Source organism: Rhinatrema bivittatum, chromosome 3, assembly GCF_901001135.1.
Source record: "Rhinatrema bivittatum chromosome 3, aRhiBiv1.1, whole genome shotgun sequence".
NCBI classification, from domain to species: domain Eukaryota; kingdom Metazoa; phylum Chordata; class Amphibia; order Gymnophiona; family Rhinatrematidae; genus Rhinatrema; species Rhinatrema bivittatum.
In genome coordinates this window covers 581,525,309-581,544,195 of record NC_042617.1, presented here as the reverse complement: position 1 = coordinate 581,544,195, position 18,887 = coordinate 581,525,309, and the positions used below count along the sequence as shown (strand labels likewise).

At 46.2% G+C, this 18,887-nt stretch overlaps 1 protein-coding gene across 3 annotated transcripts in view; it reads right to left on the bottom strand.

Moving 5' to 3' along the window:
* Nucleotides 1-18,887, bottom strand: part of PDE7B (phosphodiesterase 7B) — a 627,908-nt gene that overhangs the window by 252,618 nt on the left and 356,403 nt on the right. Inside the window, exon 1 of one of the 3 annotated variants that reach the window (XM_029596615.1) lies at nt 14,014-14,206. The exons of the other annotated variants lie outside the window; for them this stretch is intronic. Coding sequence (XP_029452475.1) covers nt 14,014-14,098 — 85 coding nt within the window. The 5' untranslated portion in view covers nt 14,099-14,206. Of the gene's footprint in view, nt 1-14,013; nt 14,207-18,887 lie in introns of those variants that run through there. 3 annotated transcript variants of the gene reach the window in all.

Sequence of the window (18,887 nt, the reverse complement as noted above, 5' to 3'; positions counted from 1 at the left end):
TGCCATTGTAAAGAAATCAGAAATAGGGGTCATGAAATGAAACTCCAGGGGACGATGACTCGGAACCACTCAGGAAATATTTCTTCATGGAGAGGGTGGTGGATGCCTGGAATGCCCTTCCAGAGGAGGTGGTGAAGACAAAAATAGTCAAAGAATTCAAAAGGGCATGGGATAAACACTGTGGATCCCTAAAAGCTAGAGGATGGAAATGAAGAAAAGAGTGCATGGGGGTAACTTGCTGGTTCAGCAGTTACTACCCTTAACAGAAGGTATGGGGATTACTATCCTGAACCAATAAGCCTTGATGCAAATGCAACATTGCTCTCCCATTCAACAGCAGAGGGAAAAAGCGAATTGGATTCAGCAACAACCAGAGGACCTGAATTTTACAGCTGGGAAACTGATAAGCATGGAGATAACCTGCACGGAGTGGCAGTTACTACACTTAACATAAGGCATGGGGTAAGCCTTGAGCCTTGATTCCTTTGAAGCAATTGCAACATCATTCTCCACTTTGACAATGAAGGGCTGGAAAGAGGTATTGGATTCAGATGACAACCAACATGGGCCCTGATTTTTACTAGAGATGTGATTCGGCCGAACCTTTTGGTTCGGCCTTCATTATAGGCCCGCCGCAGGAAATTTTGTTTTCCCGCGGTTCGGGCCGATTTTATTTCGGCTGCCTATGAAACGAAGCCCCGAAACCTTCCCCAACCCTTCAAATTTAATTTGCAATGGGGGGGGGGGGGGGGGGTGTTTGTAAAAAAAACCAACCAAAAAAAAAAACCCCAAACCCATCCCAACCCTTCAAATTTAATTAATTCCAACCCCCCACCCTCCTGACCCCCCCAAAACTTGCCAAAATTCCCTGGTGGTCCAGTGGGGGTCCCGGGAGTGATCTTCCGCTCTCGGACCATCACAGCCAGTAATCAAAATGGTGCCTATGGCCCTTTGCCCTTACTGTGTGACAGGGGCTATCGGTGCCATTGGCCGGCCTCTGTCACTTGGTAGGAGCAATGGACGGCCGGCTCCATCTTAAAAAATGGCGCGGGCCATCCATTGCTCCTACCATGTGACAGGGGCCGACCAATGGCACCGATAGCCCCGTCATATGGTAAGGGCAAAGGCCTATCGGTGCCATTTTGTTTAGTGGTAGCCGACGGCCTGAGAGGGGGAGATCGATCCCGGGACCCCACTGGACCACCAGGGAATTTTGGCAAGTTTTGGGGGGGTCAGGAGGGTGGGGGGTTGGAATTAATTAAATTTGAAGGGTTGGGATGGGTTTGGGGTTTTGTTTTTTTTTAAATGTGTCCTTTCTCCCCCCTCCCCAAAATACGATAAGAAAACCACACGAAATTTTGTGGGTTTTCTTATCGTTTCGTCGCCCCCCCCAAAACGCAACAAAATAGGAAATAGTGTCTCTATTTCCTATTTCATTGCAAACAAATGCACATCCCTAATTTTTACAGTCTGGGTTACTGATACACAGACATAAGGGAAAAAGCACAAGACTACTTCTGCAGCCAAGTCCATAAGCAAAGCACGGCAAGCAGCGCTGTCTGAATTTTCAAGAAGGCTCATCACCCAGTAAAAGAAAAACGAGGGGGTAACCTGCACAGCGCGGCAGATACTACTATAAGAAACTTGCTGGGAGGACTGGATGGACCAATTTGGTTCTTTTCTACCATCATTTCTATGTTATTATTTTACTATGTTACAAGTTACTATCAAAAGTATAACCTTGCAATTTTAGAATAAATTATGACCATTCAGCTTGCCACATTCTTTTATTGTGATTATGTATGTAATTTTGTGGTCTGCACTGAACATTTTTATTTTGGAAGACTGCAGAATACAAGACCCCCCTGTAAACAAAGAGGTCCATATTCAAAAGCCATTTAGACGGATAACATAATAGTTATCCATATAACTGGCATACCCAGCTAGAATTTACCCAGGGCGTTTCAGGGGTGTTCTGGGGACGGATTGCATTATCTGGCTAACCTAGCTGAATATTGGGTATATTCGGCCTCGTGTGGCCAGAAAATGAACTACTTCAATGGATATCTCTAAAACAGACAGCGCGGAAGTGTAAACTTATGTTAAGCTTACGCTTTCAGCGCTAGAAGTAAGTTTACCCTTCCAGCGCAGTCTGATGTAGAGCAGCTGGGAGGTGAAGGGTCCCTTGCTCCTGGCAATCTTTATTAAAGTTATCGGGGGGGGGGGGGGGAGAGAAGGAAGTGGGCCACCAGATGTTAATATTGCCAATACGCTGGGCCGGGGGTGGGGGTGGGGGGTGTCTGGTTAACATTTTTAGGAATGAGAGGGTGAAGAAGGCATGGCCTGACAGGGCCTTTAAAGATATTTGGTGGGGGGGGGGGGGGGGCAGCCGAGGGAGGGGATGGCTCGCTTTCTTTATTTAATACTTTTCAGCTATTGACAGCGCCACTTAGCCGGATATCCACATCTCCTCGCATCCACCTGACCTCCTGCCTAACGACCCTAAACTTAACCTCCTCACAGCCCAACCTTCCGTTAGGGACCTTGGAGTCCTTCTTGATCCTAATCTTAGTATGAAACCTCACATCAACTCCATCCTCAAAGCTGGTTTCTTCAAGCTCAATGTTCTAAAGAAACTCAGACCCCTGCTCTACACCCATGACCTCCGTACAGTGATTCAAGCCACCCTCACCTCCAAACTAGATTACTGTAATGCTCTCCTATTAGGGCTCCCATTGTCCTCAATAAAACCCCTTCAACTACTGCAAAATGCTACTGCAAGACTCATTACTAACACACGCAAACACGACCATATTACCCCCATCCTCAAGGATTTACATTGGCTCCCCATCCTGTCCCGTATACACTACAAAACTTTGACCATAATACACAAGTCCATCCACACCCACAACTCCAACTGGCTCGACCTCCCTTTCACTGCCCCCCTGTCCACCCGAGCCACCAGATCTACCAACAAAGGCACCCTACATGTCCAATCCCTGAAAATGGCTCATCTCTCCTCTACCCGCGACCGTGCCATCTCCATTGCCGGTCCGGCTCTCTGGAACTCTCTACCTGTCCACATGCGCATTGAACCTTGTGCAATTAAATTAAAAAAGAAACTGAAAACACTTCTGTTCAACCATGCCTACACAGAATAACTCTTTCCATTCCCCTTCGTAGTCCCCCCCCCCCCTTTCAGGTGACCGCCCTCTCCTTATATTAAGGAGACTATCATTGTAAATTGTAAATTGTTTTTTCTATGGTTATGATTTTTCTTGTTTGCTCTATCCTTCCTACTGCCTTTTGTTTTACCCCCCGCCCAGTTACATTCTCCCTGTTGAAATGTATTTTCCAAGCTTTAAGTTATTATGTGAACCGGTATGATGTCCCCACTAATACCGGTATATAAAAGTTTCTAAATAAATAAATAAATAAATATCCTGAAAATAAATAAATTCTGGAGAGCCCCCCTTGGTGTTTTGCAAAATCATTGTTGCTCAGGTTTTGCAGTCGTGCAGCTTCCGTTATCATGCTAACACATTCCCATTTTCAGTTTGAAAAGTCTAAATTTATACTAATCACTTCCTTAGGTTACAGCTCTTTACTGAGTTAAGCAGCCCTTTTCTTTTCTAGATTTGACTTACCAGCACTAACCTGGAGACGGGCTAGAGGTTTTTCAGATACATCCTGAGTAAATGACGAGTCACTTCGGTGGCTTTATCATGAGTACCCTGTAATTCTAGATTTTTGAAACCTATGGTCCTTAATTTTAAAGGATCAGCTTCCCCATACCTTCAGTCACATGTATTTCTTGCTGCTTTATTCAAATATACCTAAACGCTACATGGAAAGGCCGCCACAGTGTCAGTGGTTGAATTGGTAATGAGTACATTTGATTACTCCACTTTTTTTTTTTTTTGCTTGTAATCTAAATTTGACTTCTCTGAGAAACACAGGGTGTGATAGTCTCTGCCTGCAGTGCTTCTATGGGCTATATAATAATGTTTTTATTTCATGAAAGCTCAGTTGCTAACACGTGGACACGCTTCATGATTTTCATTTCTTCCATACATCTTTGAGTGCCATGGGCAACTGACTTTACATGCAGCTGTCCACAGATTACAAAAAACAAACAAACAAACAAAAAACAACAACAGATGAAAAGCTAATTAAAAACAGCAAATTAACAAATACACAAAATCAGACCTAAGACTGGGCTTGGCAGAATCAACAATTGGGGGGTGTGGGGGTGTGGAAGGGAGAAAAAGGCACCACAGTTAGTGGGGGGGGGAGACTAGGGAAAGGAAAGATAGGCTGGGAGGCATGGGTGGTATCTGAGAAGTGGTTGTGAGGCTCAGATGTGTGGGTGGTGGGTGGGAGAGAGGAAGTTGTAAAGGTTTAGCAGTATTAGGGGTGCTAGCAGGAGAATGGAAGGGATGCATCAAATGCGGGAAGTTTTCCTTTCCAGTCTACTTCCTGAGCAGAGAAATGCCTTGTAACCTGACAGGCAGCACGGCACGCCTTCATAAAACCCTGCCGAATAGGAAGAATAGTATCACTAGCCATTGCGCAGATACTAATATTAACGTAGGAACTTAATTCTCATTACAGTACTGTCACATACCAGATAACGTGCAACCTATCAACGACTTGTAAAACCTTGAATCTGCTTCTTGGTGAGGATTCATGGACAAGGTGAGTTGTTGAAATTACATTTTGAGATAGGTTATCAGTAACTAGGAAGTTTAGTCTGACTATATGGGTCCAAACAGCATGTGGGAAGAAGAAGAAAAAAAAAATCAACTCTGTTTTATCTAGAACTGTAACATACACCAAGATGTGCATTTCTGTGATTCCAACCAGACTGAAACTAACATAAGAACTGCCGTACAGCCTAAGAGCAAAGGTGTATCTAAGCCACTATCTGGCCGTCAACACAGGCAAGCATCGGGTGCTTGCATGAAGTGCACAAGAAGCAGGACGAACCAGAAGCTCTGAATTAGATACCCGAGCCTAGTTTCTGCTTCCCAGGACAGCCGTGGCTGATGATGCTATAGCCCCTGGGGCAGAAGGAATCCCAGCCTCTGCAGAACAGCAATACCGATGGCTGGCTGAAAGTGCACTTATATGGCCCATTCCCAAAGGGAACTGTAGTCTGTGATTCTTAACTAGAGGACTCTTGCTGTGGTGTCTGGGATTGTTGGTTGGTTAGAAATGGAGGTGGGGGGGACAGAATACACCTAGCAGCTGTGCATGTAAGGGTTCACAGCTAATTCCGAATGCCATGTCGAAAAATACATAAATAAAATAAACATGTTATATACAACAAGATCCACCCTCTTTCATACCTTTTCAGATTCTGGAAGTCATGGTTTAGGGCAGTGATGGCGAACTCCAGTCCTTGAGTGCCACAAACAGGCCAGGTTTTCAGGATATCTACAATAAATATGCATGAGACAGATTTGCATGCCCTGCCTCCATTGTATGCAAATCAATCTCATGCAAATTCGTTGTGGATATCCTGAAAACCTGGCCTGTTTTTTGAACTTGAGGGCTGGGGTTTACTATCATTGGATAAGGGGATGCCTTGATCCCTGAGTGACATACCTGACTTATGCAAAATGTCTTTCTATAGTATTTCCCCATCCCATTTTTAATTAGTCCTAGCAGTACAAGGAAATAATTAATTTGATACATAGAGATACAATATAACATTTTTATCTTTTAATATTTTCGTATCAACCACTTAATGCAAAACATGTACAAGTTACAAATACAGATATAAAAGGTGTGGAATACATTTCAACATAGTTATTAAAATATGCAACCAAGGCTACATAATCAGCTATAACTACATATCCATCCATCCATCCAATCATACTCCCCCATACCCCTTTAATAAAAAATCAATATACACAATATACAGGCATTCTAATCCTGTATGATCATAAACTAACACATCAGTTGTACAACACCTTAAATCAGTGGTTCTCAACCCTGTCCTGGGGACCCCCCCAGCCAGTCGGGTTTTCAGGATATCCACAATGAATATGCATGAGAGAAAATGTACATACACTGCCTCCATAAAATGCAAATTCTCTCTCATGCATATTCATTGTGGATATCCTGAAAACCCGACTGGCTGGGGGGGGTCCCCAGGACAGGGTTGAGAACCACTGCCTTAAATGATGCACGTCTTTAATCCCATATGCCAAACATACAGAATCAACTATTGTATTATATGCAGATCATCCTTACTCCACTCCCATGGATATCATTGTTTTCGTGGACTAACTCACAACTCTTTCTCCATATATTGTGTTAGAATCTCTCAAATATAATGTTGTCCACCATCCCTTCCTTCTGAACACACTTATCAGAACCCTTACCCACTCTCTTATCCGTTCCTACTTAAACTACTGCAATCTGTTCCTCACAGATCTCCCACAAGTCAACTCTCTCCACTATAATCTATTCTAAATTCAGCTGCGTGACTTATCTTTCGCCAAAGTCGTTACACTCACATAACCCCTTTTCTGAAGTCCATGCATTGGCTCCCTACCTGCTCCCATGTACAGTTCAAGCTCCTCATTCTCACCTTCACTCTACAGCACTTCACTAGCTGTTCCATATTAGAAGCCACCACTCAGGAAAAATATCTAGGCATCATAGTGGATACCGGTAATACCATGAAATCATTGGCTCAGTGTGCTGCAGCAGTCAAAAAAGCAAACAGAATGTTAGGAATTATTAGGAAGGGAATGGTTAATAGAACGGAAAATGTCATAATGCCTCTGTATCACTCCATGATGAGATTGCACCTTGAATACTGTGTACAATTTTGGTCGTCACATCTTAAAAAAGATATAGTTGTGATGGAGAAGGTACAGAGAAGGGCAACCAAAATGATAAAGGAGATGGAACAGCTCCCCTATGAGGAAAGGCTGAAGAGGTTAGTGCTGTTCAGCTTGTAGAAGAGACAACTGAGGGGGGATATGATAGAGGTCTTTAAGATCATGAGATGTCTTGAACGAGTAGATGTGAATCTATTATCCAAAAATTTATATTTTTGGATAATAGAAGGACTAGGGGGCATTCCAAGAAGTTAGCACGTAGCACATTTAAGTCTAATCGGAGAAAATTCTTTTTCACTCAACGCACAATTAAGCTCTGGAATTTAATGCCAGAGGATGTGGTTAGTGCAGTAAGTGTTGCTGGTTTCAAAAAAGGTTTGGATAAGTTCTTGGAGGAGAAGTTCATTAACTGCTATTAATCAAGTTGACTTAGGGAATAGCCACTGCTATTAATTGCATCATTAGCATGGGAACTTCTTGGTGTTTGGGTACTTGCCAGGTTCTTGTGGCCTGGTTTGGCCTTTGTTGGAGACAGGATGCTGGGTTTGATGGACCCTTGGTCTGACCCAGCATGGCAATTTTTTATGTTCTTATGTTCTCTCTTATCTCTCTCTACACCTCTCCTTGTGAACTCCACTCAGACAAATCATTCCTATCTGTGCCCTTCTCCTCTATCGTCAATTCCCGACTCCATGCTTTTCGACTGCTTCACTATGTGCTTGGAATAGTCTTTCTGAACTGGTATGTCATGCTCCCTCCATGATTAAATCTCATCTAAAGACTCACCTTTTTTAGGCCTGATTGTCTGACTTCCCTTGGGTAAATCCGTGTTGACTGTGTTCCATTAAATCATGTCTTTCTATATGCTCTACAATTTTGATCTTGAGAATAGTTTCCACTATTTTTCCTGGCACTGAAGTCAGGCTCACTGGTCTATAGTTACCCGGATCTCCCCTGGAGCCTTTTTTAAATATTGGGGTTACATTGGCCACCCTCCAGGTACAATGGATGTTTTTGAGTTCCTTCAGTACCCTAGGATGCATACCATCCGGGCCAGGTGATTTTCTACTATTTACTTTGTCAATCTGGCCTACTACATCTGAGAGAGAGAGAGAGAGAGAGAGGAGACTACATGCGATCGTGAGAAGACGCACCGCAGAGAGACCGAGATGAAGAGAGTAGAGGAGAGGAGTAGAGAGAGAGAGAGAGAGACGAGGAGAGAGAGGATGGTAGAGAGAGATGCACGACAGAGAGACGAAGAGAGAGAGTGAGAGAGCGGAGGGATGATGAGATGAGAGAGAGAGAGAGAGAGAGAGAGAGAGAGAGAGAGAGAGAGAGAGAGAGAGAGAGAGAGAGAGAGAGAGAGACTAGCTATAAGGCCTTTTTAGTAGTTAGCTATTTATATCTCTATAGGAGGCCCACCTAGTAACTCAAGGTGAGGTTTAGGTATTAGTGTAGGGGTTAGGGGCCACTTTGACATTCAACATGAGACGTACGAACAGAACAATACACTCTTGTAAAGATTTGATATCCTTCGGAGTGAGAAAACTCACACAAAGATGAGATTTGTACAATGTTCTCTCAACCTAGCTTGATGTTACCCATGTAGGGAGTCCATATCACACAGTTTTAACGCCAAAAATAACACCTTTTTCATTGGCATTAAGCTGTGTGATATGCCCATAATGCAAATTGTGATTTTTTCACAAATTGCCTTTTGGGCATTTTTAGGCTGGGGAAGGGCCCTGAGTTGGGGGGAGGTTTGGAGGAGGGCCCTGAGATGAGGGGGAGGATTGGAGGAGGGCCCTGAGATGTGAGAGAGGAGGGAGGAGAGGAGAGAAAGAGAGAGAGAGAGAAGATGTATTTATTTTTGGCATTAAAACTGTGCGCTATGGCTTCGCAAAGTCAGCCCACTTTTCCAAAAATCCCACCCCCAACTCCTCCACTTTTAAAAATTAGCATCGCACCATATGAAAATGCGTTAACGCATGCGAAAAGGCCATAATGCGAGATGGAAAATAACCCCTTAGAGATCTAGCTAAAAATTGGGAAAAGTACCAGCACTGGCTAAAAGGTGGCAGTATCCTATTATAATAGGTGATACTGCCACCTTGTAGCCCGTTAGTACGAGAATCCATGAAATCATTGTTGTGAGGGGGAAAAAAGTGCCTCAAGAATTGCTGTATAATTCTTTCCTTGTTCTTCTTTCCTCCAAGAAAGTATGGGACAAGGATAGGGGACTTCTGAAGGAGTAACAGGGATCGTAGAACTGAGCAGTCGATGTGGATGGGCAGACAGACCATATGTATAGTTTTTTTTCTGCTGTCATATAACTGTGTTTCCTCTTCTTCAGGTACTGTTCTGTGAAAGAGGCCCTATGGTATAGCAGATTTAGGCAGACAATGCACCTTTTTACTCAGCTCCTACTTTTGAGATGCTACTTTGGCCTAGTTTAAATCTTTCTGTGTTACAGTCAGGCTAGTCCAGCACTGGAAAAGCGAAGAGCTTCTTTGTTCAGAGTAAAAGATGTGTTTTTTTTCATCTGGCTGCTCCTGTCACCTTAGGAGCAGGGGAAGAGTTAATCAATTACAACATAAACAAAGTGGTGGGGTTTTTTTTGTCTACGGATATCTGTTTGCCTTCTAGGAGTGCTCTTCAGTATACTTTGCACATTTTTAAGCCATTGCTGGTTTTTTTTAGGCAAATAAAGAGGTTTTCTATATGTGCACTGCTGCTGCTGCCCTTTTTCCCCACTGTTTCCTATGGAGCAGGATTGCTTAAGAGCTTTATGAGATATTTTAAAGGCAGAGCGCTCATCAAGAGCATGCGTGTAGACAGTAACAGTCAAGTTGGACAATACAAGTTCCTAACCTAAGTGATGCTACCTCTAAGCCTCTTTCAGGAATAAATCCTTCACTTACTACCTGGCCAGCAAGCTGAGCCCTCCACCAAAATCACAGGCATTCATCTCGGCAACACAGCACAAAACCCCCTCATATATCACATACAAGATGCAAAGTTCAGGCTCTTGGACGCGAGCTAATTTTATTACCAAGCTGCGGAGAGGGGGGCGATAACCAAAAGTACCTGGCGTTGGAGCAAACTCTGCGATTAATTTTATCCACTGATTTTGCATCAATAATCAAATCACTTTGATTACTGCCTAACAAAAAAACAAAAAAAAAGGTTTCCACAGAGAGCGGCTGCTTTCTCTGCAGGTAGTGTTTTGATCAGAACCCGTGCGTGCTGCTCCTTTCTGCCTTCAGAGCCTGTGAGGAAAGATGTGCGTATTGTTGAACAACTTGCAGGCCTGCAGACAGGTTAGGTACTATTCAAAGCCCCCTACGTCTGGGGGTAAAATACATTTTTTTTTTTTTTTTTTTACCTGAGGAATGGGCTTTGAATATTGCCTTCTTAAAGACTAATATTCTTTTTACCAGGAGAGAAAGAGGGAGAGTGAGAATGTGAGGGGGGTGTGGGTGTGTGTGTAGGGAAAGTACCCATTAATTTTAAGCACTGCCCACATTAAAAGTAAAGTTTATTCATATTGGCAAGGATCTCAAAAATGTTATCACAAACGTGCCAAAACCAATCAAACCCCAGCCCGTTGGAACCCGTGGCACTTAGCTGCTTATAGAACTTCAGGGGAGCTGCTTATTAATGACTTGGCTGCAAGATTTTCATAGAATATTATAACTTACTGTGTGTACTTCACACACACACATTGATCAGTGCACACAGGTTGGGACTTTCTTTTCTATGTATTTATTTTGCTATCTCAGTTTTCTGTATTTTATATAAAGCGGTAGATAGTCAAACACTAGCTAGCTAGGAAAGTTAGCCAGATAACTTTCCTTGCTCAGTAACAGGTCTGACTTATCCGGCTCTAAATATGCATTGAACAGCACGATATACGCAATATTTTGCATCGCCCAACCCTCCTCTATTATAATAACTTTTGTCTGTGATCTGCATGCATAAATAATGCAAATGCATTCAAAGAAGGTCATTCCTAGGCAATTTCATGTAAACATTTTATTGAGGGCACCTTTTCAATTTTAGGTATAATGTTATAGCTCCAGGACCCCAATGCAGGTGCCGAGGCTCCTGCGTAATATATACTGGGTCTCCAAAGCAAAAAACAAAGCCTCCCACGGCCACATGGGGAGGCTGAGCGGGGGGTGGGGGGTCAAGACTGACTCCTATCTCAACCCATGACCACCACTTGAGTGTCGGCCCCGACTTCCCCAAAGTGATAGAAAAGTAAAAATTTAGCCACGCGGCAATGGCCCTGCACCCCCCCCCCTGTAGCACATCATACAAAGTCTCTCCTTGTCCCCTTTCCCCAATAGCACAAGTGATAGAGCCCCCCCCCCCCAGATCCCCACCCCGCAAAGTCCAACATACAAAAGGGTCCCGGGCCCCCCAACACATCCCCCCTTCCTGAAAGGTTAAAAAGGGGGTTCCAGGCCCTGCCCCCTTCAGGCACCCTCTCCTACCCCCAAACTTAAAATGAAGTAGCGGATCCCGCGTTCGGGCCAGGGTGCTCTCTTGAACCCAGTCTGGAAGGCGCCATTCTTCAAAACGGCACCAGTGTGACCTTGCCCCAGTCACATGCAGTTTTATTCCATTTGTTGTGCTCGCAGTATGCGCCTGTCTAATGTAGTTCCCTCATAAAAATAATTTTACTTCTGTTCTTTATTTATTTCTCATTTCTTTGATATCGACGTTTTCCTCTACAGTTAATAACTGTAAGCTCATCCTCTATCCATTCCCGCATTGAATGTGCTTATTTGTTGCTCAGAAATACTTTTAAAAGTGCTTCCAGCAAGATCGTTACCAGGCTCTCTCCTACCTATATGTTCTTTATGTCAGCGTAGTCACTGTTATGTCTTTATGATATAACTGTGCTGCTCGTGCCTCTGTAAATACGGTTAGAACTATAAGGGTGGTTAAAAGTGTATGAAAGGGATTTTGCAGGAATCCAGGGTTCGATTACTAGCATGCATTTCTGCTTCTCAGGGTGACTAATAGTACTCTAGACTAGGAAGGGTTTTCACCTCCGGCTCTTGAGAGCCATAAACAGGTTTAGCCTTCAACTTATCCATGAGGAATCATCATCAGACTTACCAATATATATTTGGTCTAACAACATGGCTGATTTGCACAGCCTGCTTACCCTGAACACCAGACCTGTCTGCAGCCCTCAAGGTCCAGAGCTGAGAACTGCTGCTTTAGTTTACAGGCAGCAGTCAGCCTCCATGCAAGGGAGAAAAGGGAATCTCTAACCTCTCTTAACTGGATCACAGAGGCAGCACTTCTGTCACACTCTGGAGGAAGTCAAGGTCTGTCTTTCCTCGGTCATCAAGAGGTCACCGCAGAACCTAAACTGATAACAGGGAACCTGATGGCCACTAATGATGGGATACAGAGTCTCCTCTCGACTCCTCCAGGTCATAACTTATTGCACAAGGTCACAACAAGTTCCCACTTGGGCAGAAAGGCCAAGAAGGAGCCTGGATGCTAGGACGAAACATTAAAATGCGCAATTTTTATCATGCCACAGAGCTGCTCACACAATGCGGTAATCACTATTAACTTAACTAAATTGAGCTGTGCATAATTAGTGCCTGTAGAAAACAATACAATCTTTTAGACTAGCAGCAAACTGAAATATTTTGTTATCCCCATAAATTATAATTAAAAAAAAAAATGTTTGAAAGTAAGTGACAGACACCAACCAACAATGGCCACCAACAGAAGGCAACCAGTGAGAAAACAAAACAAAAGAAAAACAAAAGGAAAAGGGCTGTGAAGCTCTCCTCTGAAAGTTCAGGAGTTAAAAATGTCTAATTGCTGCTTGGCTAGCTCTAGAATTTAAACCATGCGCTTCTGAGCTCCTTAAATCACAGGTGCTTGAGAGTGAAATGGAATGGAAATCCTCACATCTACCTCCTTAAACCTCCCCTGCTTCTCCTCCCCCATCCCTCATAAATAGTCCTCATCAATAGGCAGGTAAGATAACCAGAAGCCTTCCTGGGAGGTGCTCAGGTAAAACTGGTTGCACGGTTATTATCATCATCAGCAGCAGAGCGCGGAGGGTGTGCGAAACCTGCACCTCCGGAACCACTTTCTGGACCGCCCCCCCCCCGGGGCAAAGTCGCTGTAGCCTCTTGCACTCCAGACCCCATCGGGGGCGGGCGCCCCCTGGCGTTCCCCATTAGCACGCGCGACAGCGAGGAGCTTCGTTTCTATCTCACCACACTTTGCCTTTACTGAGCACAGGGGCTCTTCCTTGTTATTATGCAAACCTCAAATCCCAGCGGATTCGTTTGTTTGTTGTTTTTGTTTTTTTTTTAATTATTCTCCCCCTCCTCCGCCCTTGTTTTACTCATTACTTTTCCCCCCTTCTTCATACAAAGTCAGCCTTTGTGTTCAGACTTTTTTTTTTTTTTAAATCTGCTAGCCGTCTTCATGTGACTGGTCCTCCGTCAGCCGAGAAGGAAGAAATCATGCTTTCAAGTTAAAAAAAAATGTTTTAAAATATCCCAAGGAACTTAAAAAAAACAAGAGGCAGATGGGCTGCGTGTGTGAGGCAGGAGGAGGCAGGAGTGTTTGCAGCTGAGGGAAGACTTGCACAGGCTCACCTGGAAGAAAGATATCCAAAGCCCACGGCACAGCTCCTTGCATCACGGCCAATGTCTACCAGCAATGCTTCGGGGAACTTTTATTTCACTTTACGTTTCTGGCGTCCAACCAATATGCAAAAGCCTCCCAGAAACCAGAAGAGCCAAACTATTAACTCTTAATATTTTTAACTGATGGGGATTGGAAAGTATTTTCAGCAAAAAAAAAAAAAAAGTCAGCAATAACCCCCCGCACTCCCCCAAGCTGCAGAGTAAAGTTCCCAGGTTTAAAGCGCCCTGTCCAACTCTCCCTCCCTTCGCACATACCCCACCTGTCCAGCAATCAATGCACAGAGACGGATTTACTCTGCTCGTTACATGAAGCGGGGTCTTTTCTGCAAGTCTGGCCCCATTTCCCCCCAGGGCTAGCAGAAGTCACTCAGCAGGCTTTCCGCGTCTATCCCTATTTTGACGGCTCGCCGCGGGCTTGTCAAGCGCCACGCGCTGCGCCGGAAGCTTTCGTACTGTACCTGCCAGGGCGCCTTCGTTTCCCCACCGCTCCCTCTGCTTGGCTCCCTGCAAGCCGCTTTTGGGTTTGCAGAGCCGCCTCACCATGCTGGTAACCTCCCCGGGCAGCTCCCGATGCAGGGGCCGCCCAGAGAGGAGAGCAGCAGCCGCCGCCGCCGCTCTGCCCTTCTCCTCCTCCTCTCCCGCCCGGGCATCCCCGAGCCATGTGCCCTGCTGCTGCTGCCAGAGGGAAAGCAGCACCACATAACCCTAACCCCCCCCCCCCCCCCCCCCCCCCTTCCCCAAGACTGCAGAGCCCGGCAGCCTCCAGGGTGGTGCCCCCTGCCGAGCACTGCAGAGTGATTCCCTTTCCAAAGCCTCTCGCCGGCAGGCTGGGGTGAAGCAGCCACAATCCTCCCATCGTTTGCGGGCTTTTATGTCATTCCTTCCGTGACTGAGAAAAATGCTGGTTTCCCCCTGCCTCCCATGCATGACAGCCGCAGCAAGTCGGTTATCTATTCATTCTCTCTCTCTCTCTCTCTACCTCTTTTTTTTTTTTTCTTTTTGTTCTTACAGTGTGGAGGCTCATCATCCACCTCTAAAACATCTGTTGCTGAAATAACACGCACACCCACCAGATATATATCTGAGGTCCATATCCAAAGCCTAGCTGGCTAGTTAAGTAGTTAGCTGGCTAAGTGGTGGTTGGGATGGGGACCCTAAGTGGGAAGACCTCCACTCCTAAATTAAAAAAACATGGTTGTTCCTTCAGGCCTACCCTCTACTCCCTTCCCCCTCCAGGAATAATACCTGACAGCCAGTAAGTTATTCCTTAATAACTTACAACCCCTCTCTCCCCCTCCTGTCATCTATACTCCCCTTATTGTTACCCTTATCTTTCCCACTCCCAACCTCTCTTTACCTTGTATTATAGTTTATGTATTATGTATTATACAGGGTATAATTTATGCCTAACATACCCGTTTTATTGCTCCTCCTTTCACGTTATATATAGTTTGTTTTGCTTCCTTTTTGCTATTGTTCGATGTAAGGGCCTTGCCCAATAGTTCTTACTTGTATGTACACCGATACAATGTGCAAACGGTTATCGGTATAGAAGAAATTCTAAATAAATAAATAAGAGCTACTTATCCAGTTAACTTAACCAGATAAGAAATGAGAGTGAGACTTATCTGGCAGGTCTAAACTTATCCGCCTAACTTAGCTGGGACATTCAGCTAACTCAAACGTTATCTGCTGAATATAGGCAGATAACTTTTGAGTTAGCTGGATAAGCAGTTCCTCCCAGTTATGCCCCCCCCCCCCCCCCCCAATCCTCCCCACTGCTTAGTCGGCTGCCTATTTAGCCGAGTTTTCTGGTTAAGAAGCAGCTGCTGAAATGGGGCCAGATAGTCAAATGCCTCCACTTGGGCAGGGCCGGCGGAAGCACCAGGCGAGCTAGGCCTGGGCCGACCATTAGGGGGGCGCGAGCGGCAGCGGCAAAGAGGCGTGGGGATTCGAATCCGCTCCAGAGAGGTAGGAGTCAGGGCAGATAAATCAGTCAGGCAGATAAATCAGAACTTAGCCAGCTAAGTGGCCCTGAAATCCACCTCTCTCTCTCTATACATATTGAACGAAGTGGCGCAGTTGCCATGATAGTGCACTTGGATATGCAGAAATAAGGGCCAACAAAAACGTTGTAGGTGATGCCTTTTATGGGATTAATTTAATGCACCGTGAGATCACTATTTAAAGGATTTGTCCTGCTAACAGCCTTTGGAGTTGGCTAGACAAAATCTGAGGCTTGAATATTTCCCTCTGCTCCCCGGTTAAATTTTGCCCCAGCAACTCGTTACCTGCACAAAATCTACGTGGGTAAGAAGGGGGCAGCGCTGGGGGTGCTCCTGGGGCCTGGTTTCACTTTTTCTGGGCAGCGCTGGGTATTCAAACTCAGCTGGTCGGAAAAATACCTAACCCTAAAGTTATCCGAATAACTTTATCTGGGCACATTCAGCAGAACGCTTATCCAGGTAAGTTCCGCTGAATATCCAGCTACAATTATCCAGGTAATTTACCCAGGTAAGTTTCCCACTCGCCGGCCATACTTATCGTATCGCACGCACCTTTATCATATCGGGACCTCACAGCTTTTAAGCTGCCTGTGGGGGATGGGAACCCCGCAGGCAGGTTATCACTGCCCCTCTACTATTTTCTTTCTTCTGCCTGTGGGGGATGGGAACCCCGCAGGCACGTTATCACTGCCCCTCTACTATTTTCTTTCTTCTGCCTGTGGGGGATGGGAACCCCGCAGGCAGGTTATCACTGCCCCTCTACCATTTTCTTTCTTCTGCCCAACGGGGTGGGAACCCCGCAGGCAGGTTATCACTGCCCCTCTACCATTTTCTTTCTTCTGCCCACCGGGGTGGAATTCCGCAGGCAGGTTATCACTGCACCTCTACCATTTTCTTTCTTCTGCCTGTGGGGGATGGGAACCCCGCAGGCAGGTTATCACTGCACCTCTACCATTTTCTTTCTTCTGCCTGTGGGGGATGGGAACCCCGCAGGCAGGTATCACTGCCCCTCTACCATTTTCTTTCTTCTGCCTGTGGGGGATGGGAACCCCGCAGGCAGGTTATCACTGCACCTCTACCATTTTCTTTCTTCTGCCTGTGGGGGATGGGAACCCCGCAGGCAGGTTATCACTGCCCCTCTACCATTTTCTTTCTTCTGCCTGTGGGGGATGGGAACCCCGCAGGCAGGTTATCACTGCCCCTCTACCATTTCTTTCTTCTGCCTGTGGGGGATGGGAACCCCGCAGGCAGGTTATCACTGCCCCTCTACCATTTTCTTTCTTCTGCCTGTGGGGAGTGGGGACCCCGCTGGCACGTTATCACTGCCCCTCTACCATTTTCTTTCTTCTGCCCACCGGGGTGGGAACCCCGCAGGCAGGTTATCACTGCCCCTCTACCATTTTCTTTCTTCTGCCCACCGGGGTGGGAACCCCGCAGGCACGTCATCGTCGTGCCGCCATGATTAAGGCGTGAAAGGGGGGGGGGTCACAGCGAGAGACTTCCTCCCCCCCCCCCCCCGATGCTTGAGTCTTCACATGCCTGGCATCCCCTCTTGAATTCCTCTCCCCCTTCTTTCCAGCCTTTTACATTACACGGTCAGTGGAACACCTCCTGTGGCAAAAACCATCCACTGCATTAACCTGCTCAGGCCTCGATGTAATAAGATGCGAGTAAAAAGCCTTTGCAACTGGCTTCCTCCATAGGTTGTCTGGGCTTCCTGCTATTGTCTCAGTCTCTTGAAACTCCTCGCTCGACCGCTATCTGACCTCGACCTGCCTGTGACCTCGTCTGACCTCCAGAACCCGACCGCTGCCTGATTGACCACGCTTGTCCCCCTGCCTGTTCCAGTGTCCTTCTGTCTCAGTGCCTGTCTGTTCCTGCTTACCCCCAGGTAGTACCTCTTGGACTGACTCTTGGTACTGACCCCGGCTTGCTTCTTGACCCGTCTCTCTGCCTGCTGCCTGCCTGTGACAGCAGCTTGTTCCTCGACTCGCCTGCCTTCTGATCTCGGCCTGCCTGTGACCTCGTCTGACCTCCGGAACCTGACCTTTGCTTCGTCGACCATTCCTCGGACTGACTCCTGGACTTTGACCTCTGCCTGTCTGACCACGTCTGTAGATTCTGGCTCAGCTTCTAGCCTTGTTATCACTTGTTATCCAGCTTTACTGGTCTTCCTTGTTGCATCCAACCTCCAGTCTCGGACCTGACTGCGCTCCTCCTCTGTCTGTGGGCACGCTGGACTTTCACTCTCCCAGGAAACCCTGCGAGGCCACTTAAGTGTTGTGGTTTTGAGGTGTTGGAGTGGATTCTTGGGTACTGTGGTGATGACCACTCCCATGGGGAGGAGCCCCGTGAGGATCCACAGTACTAGTCTAAACTCTAGACACGCAAACACAGAGATTTGTCTTTTATTATACAGCACAGTGATACCACCAGAGGTGGCAGTAGTGAGGAGATCCAGAGGTAGAAGTCTAGGGTCCCTCGGCAGAGGAGACCCGTCTCGCAATGATAGTATAGGGAGTGCAGGATGCAGGTTCCCAGTGCTGATCTGAAGATGAGAAAGACTGACAATGTGGATTACTCACTAACAGGCCGATACAGTACAGTACGCTCCGACGGAGCGCACTGTTAGCCTGCTATTGGACACGCGTTTTCCCTTACCCCTTATTCAGTAAGGGGAGGAAAATGCGCGTCCAACCCACGGCACCTAATAGGGCCCTCAACATGCAAATGCATGTTGAGGGCCCTATTAGGTATGCGCGCAGGATACAGAAAGTAAAATGTGCAGCCAAGCCACACATTTTACTTTCATAAATTAGCGCCGACCCAAAGGTCGGCGCTAATTTCTTCCGGCACTGGGAAAAAAAACCTGCTTTTCTGTGCACCCTCCGACTTAATATCATAGTGATATTAAGTCGGAGGTTCCGAAGAGTAAAAAAAAGTAAAAAAAATAAAATAAAATTTGAATTTGGCCCGTGGCGGGCTGAAAACCGGACGCTCGATTTTGCCGGCGTCCGGTTTCCGAGCCCGTGGCTATCAGCGGGCTCGAGAACCGACGCCGGCAAAATTGAGCGTCGGCTGTCAAACCCGCTAACAGCCGCTGCTCCTATCAAAAAGGAGGCGCTAGGGACGCGCTAGTGTCCCTAGCGCCTCCTTTTCCCCGTTTCTACCGCGCCACCTAATTTGAATACTGCATCGCGCGCGCCAGGAGAGCGGGCGTTCGTCCGCTCTCCCGTGGACTTTACTGAATCGACCTACAAGTTGTTAGCTGTATAGATGGAGATCCCAGCAGGCAGAAGTAGTTGAATACAGGCATCGAGGCAGGG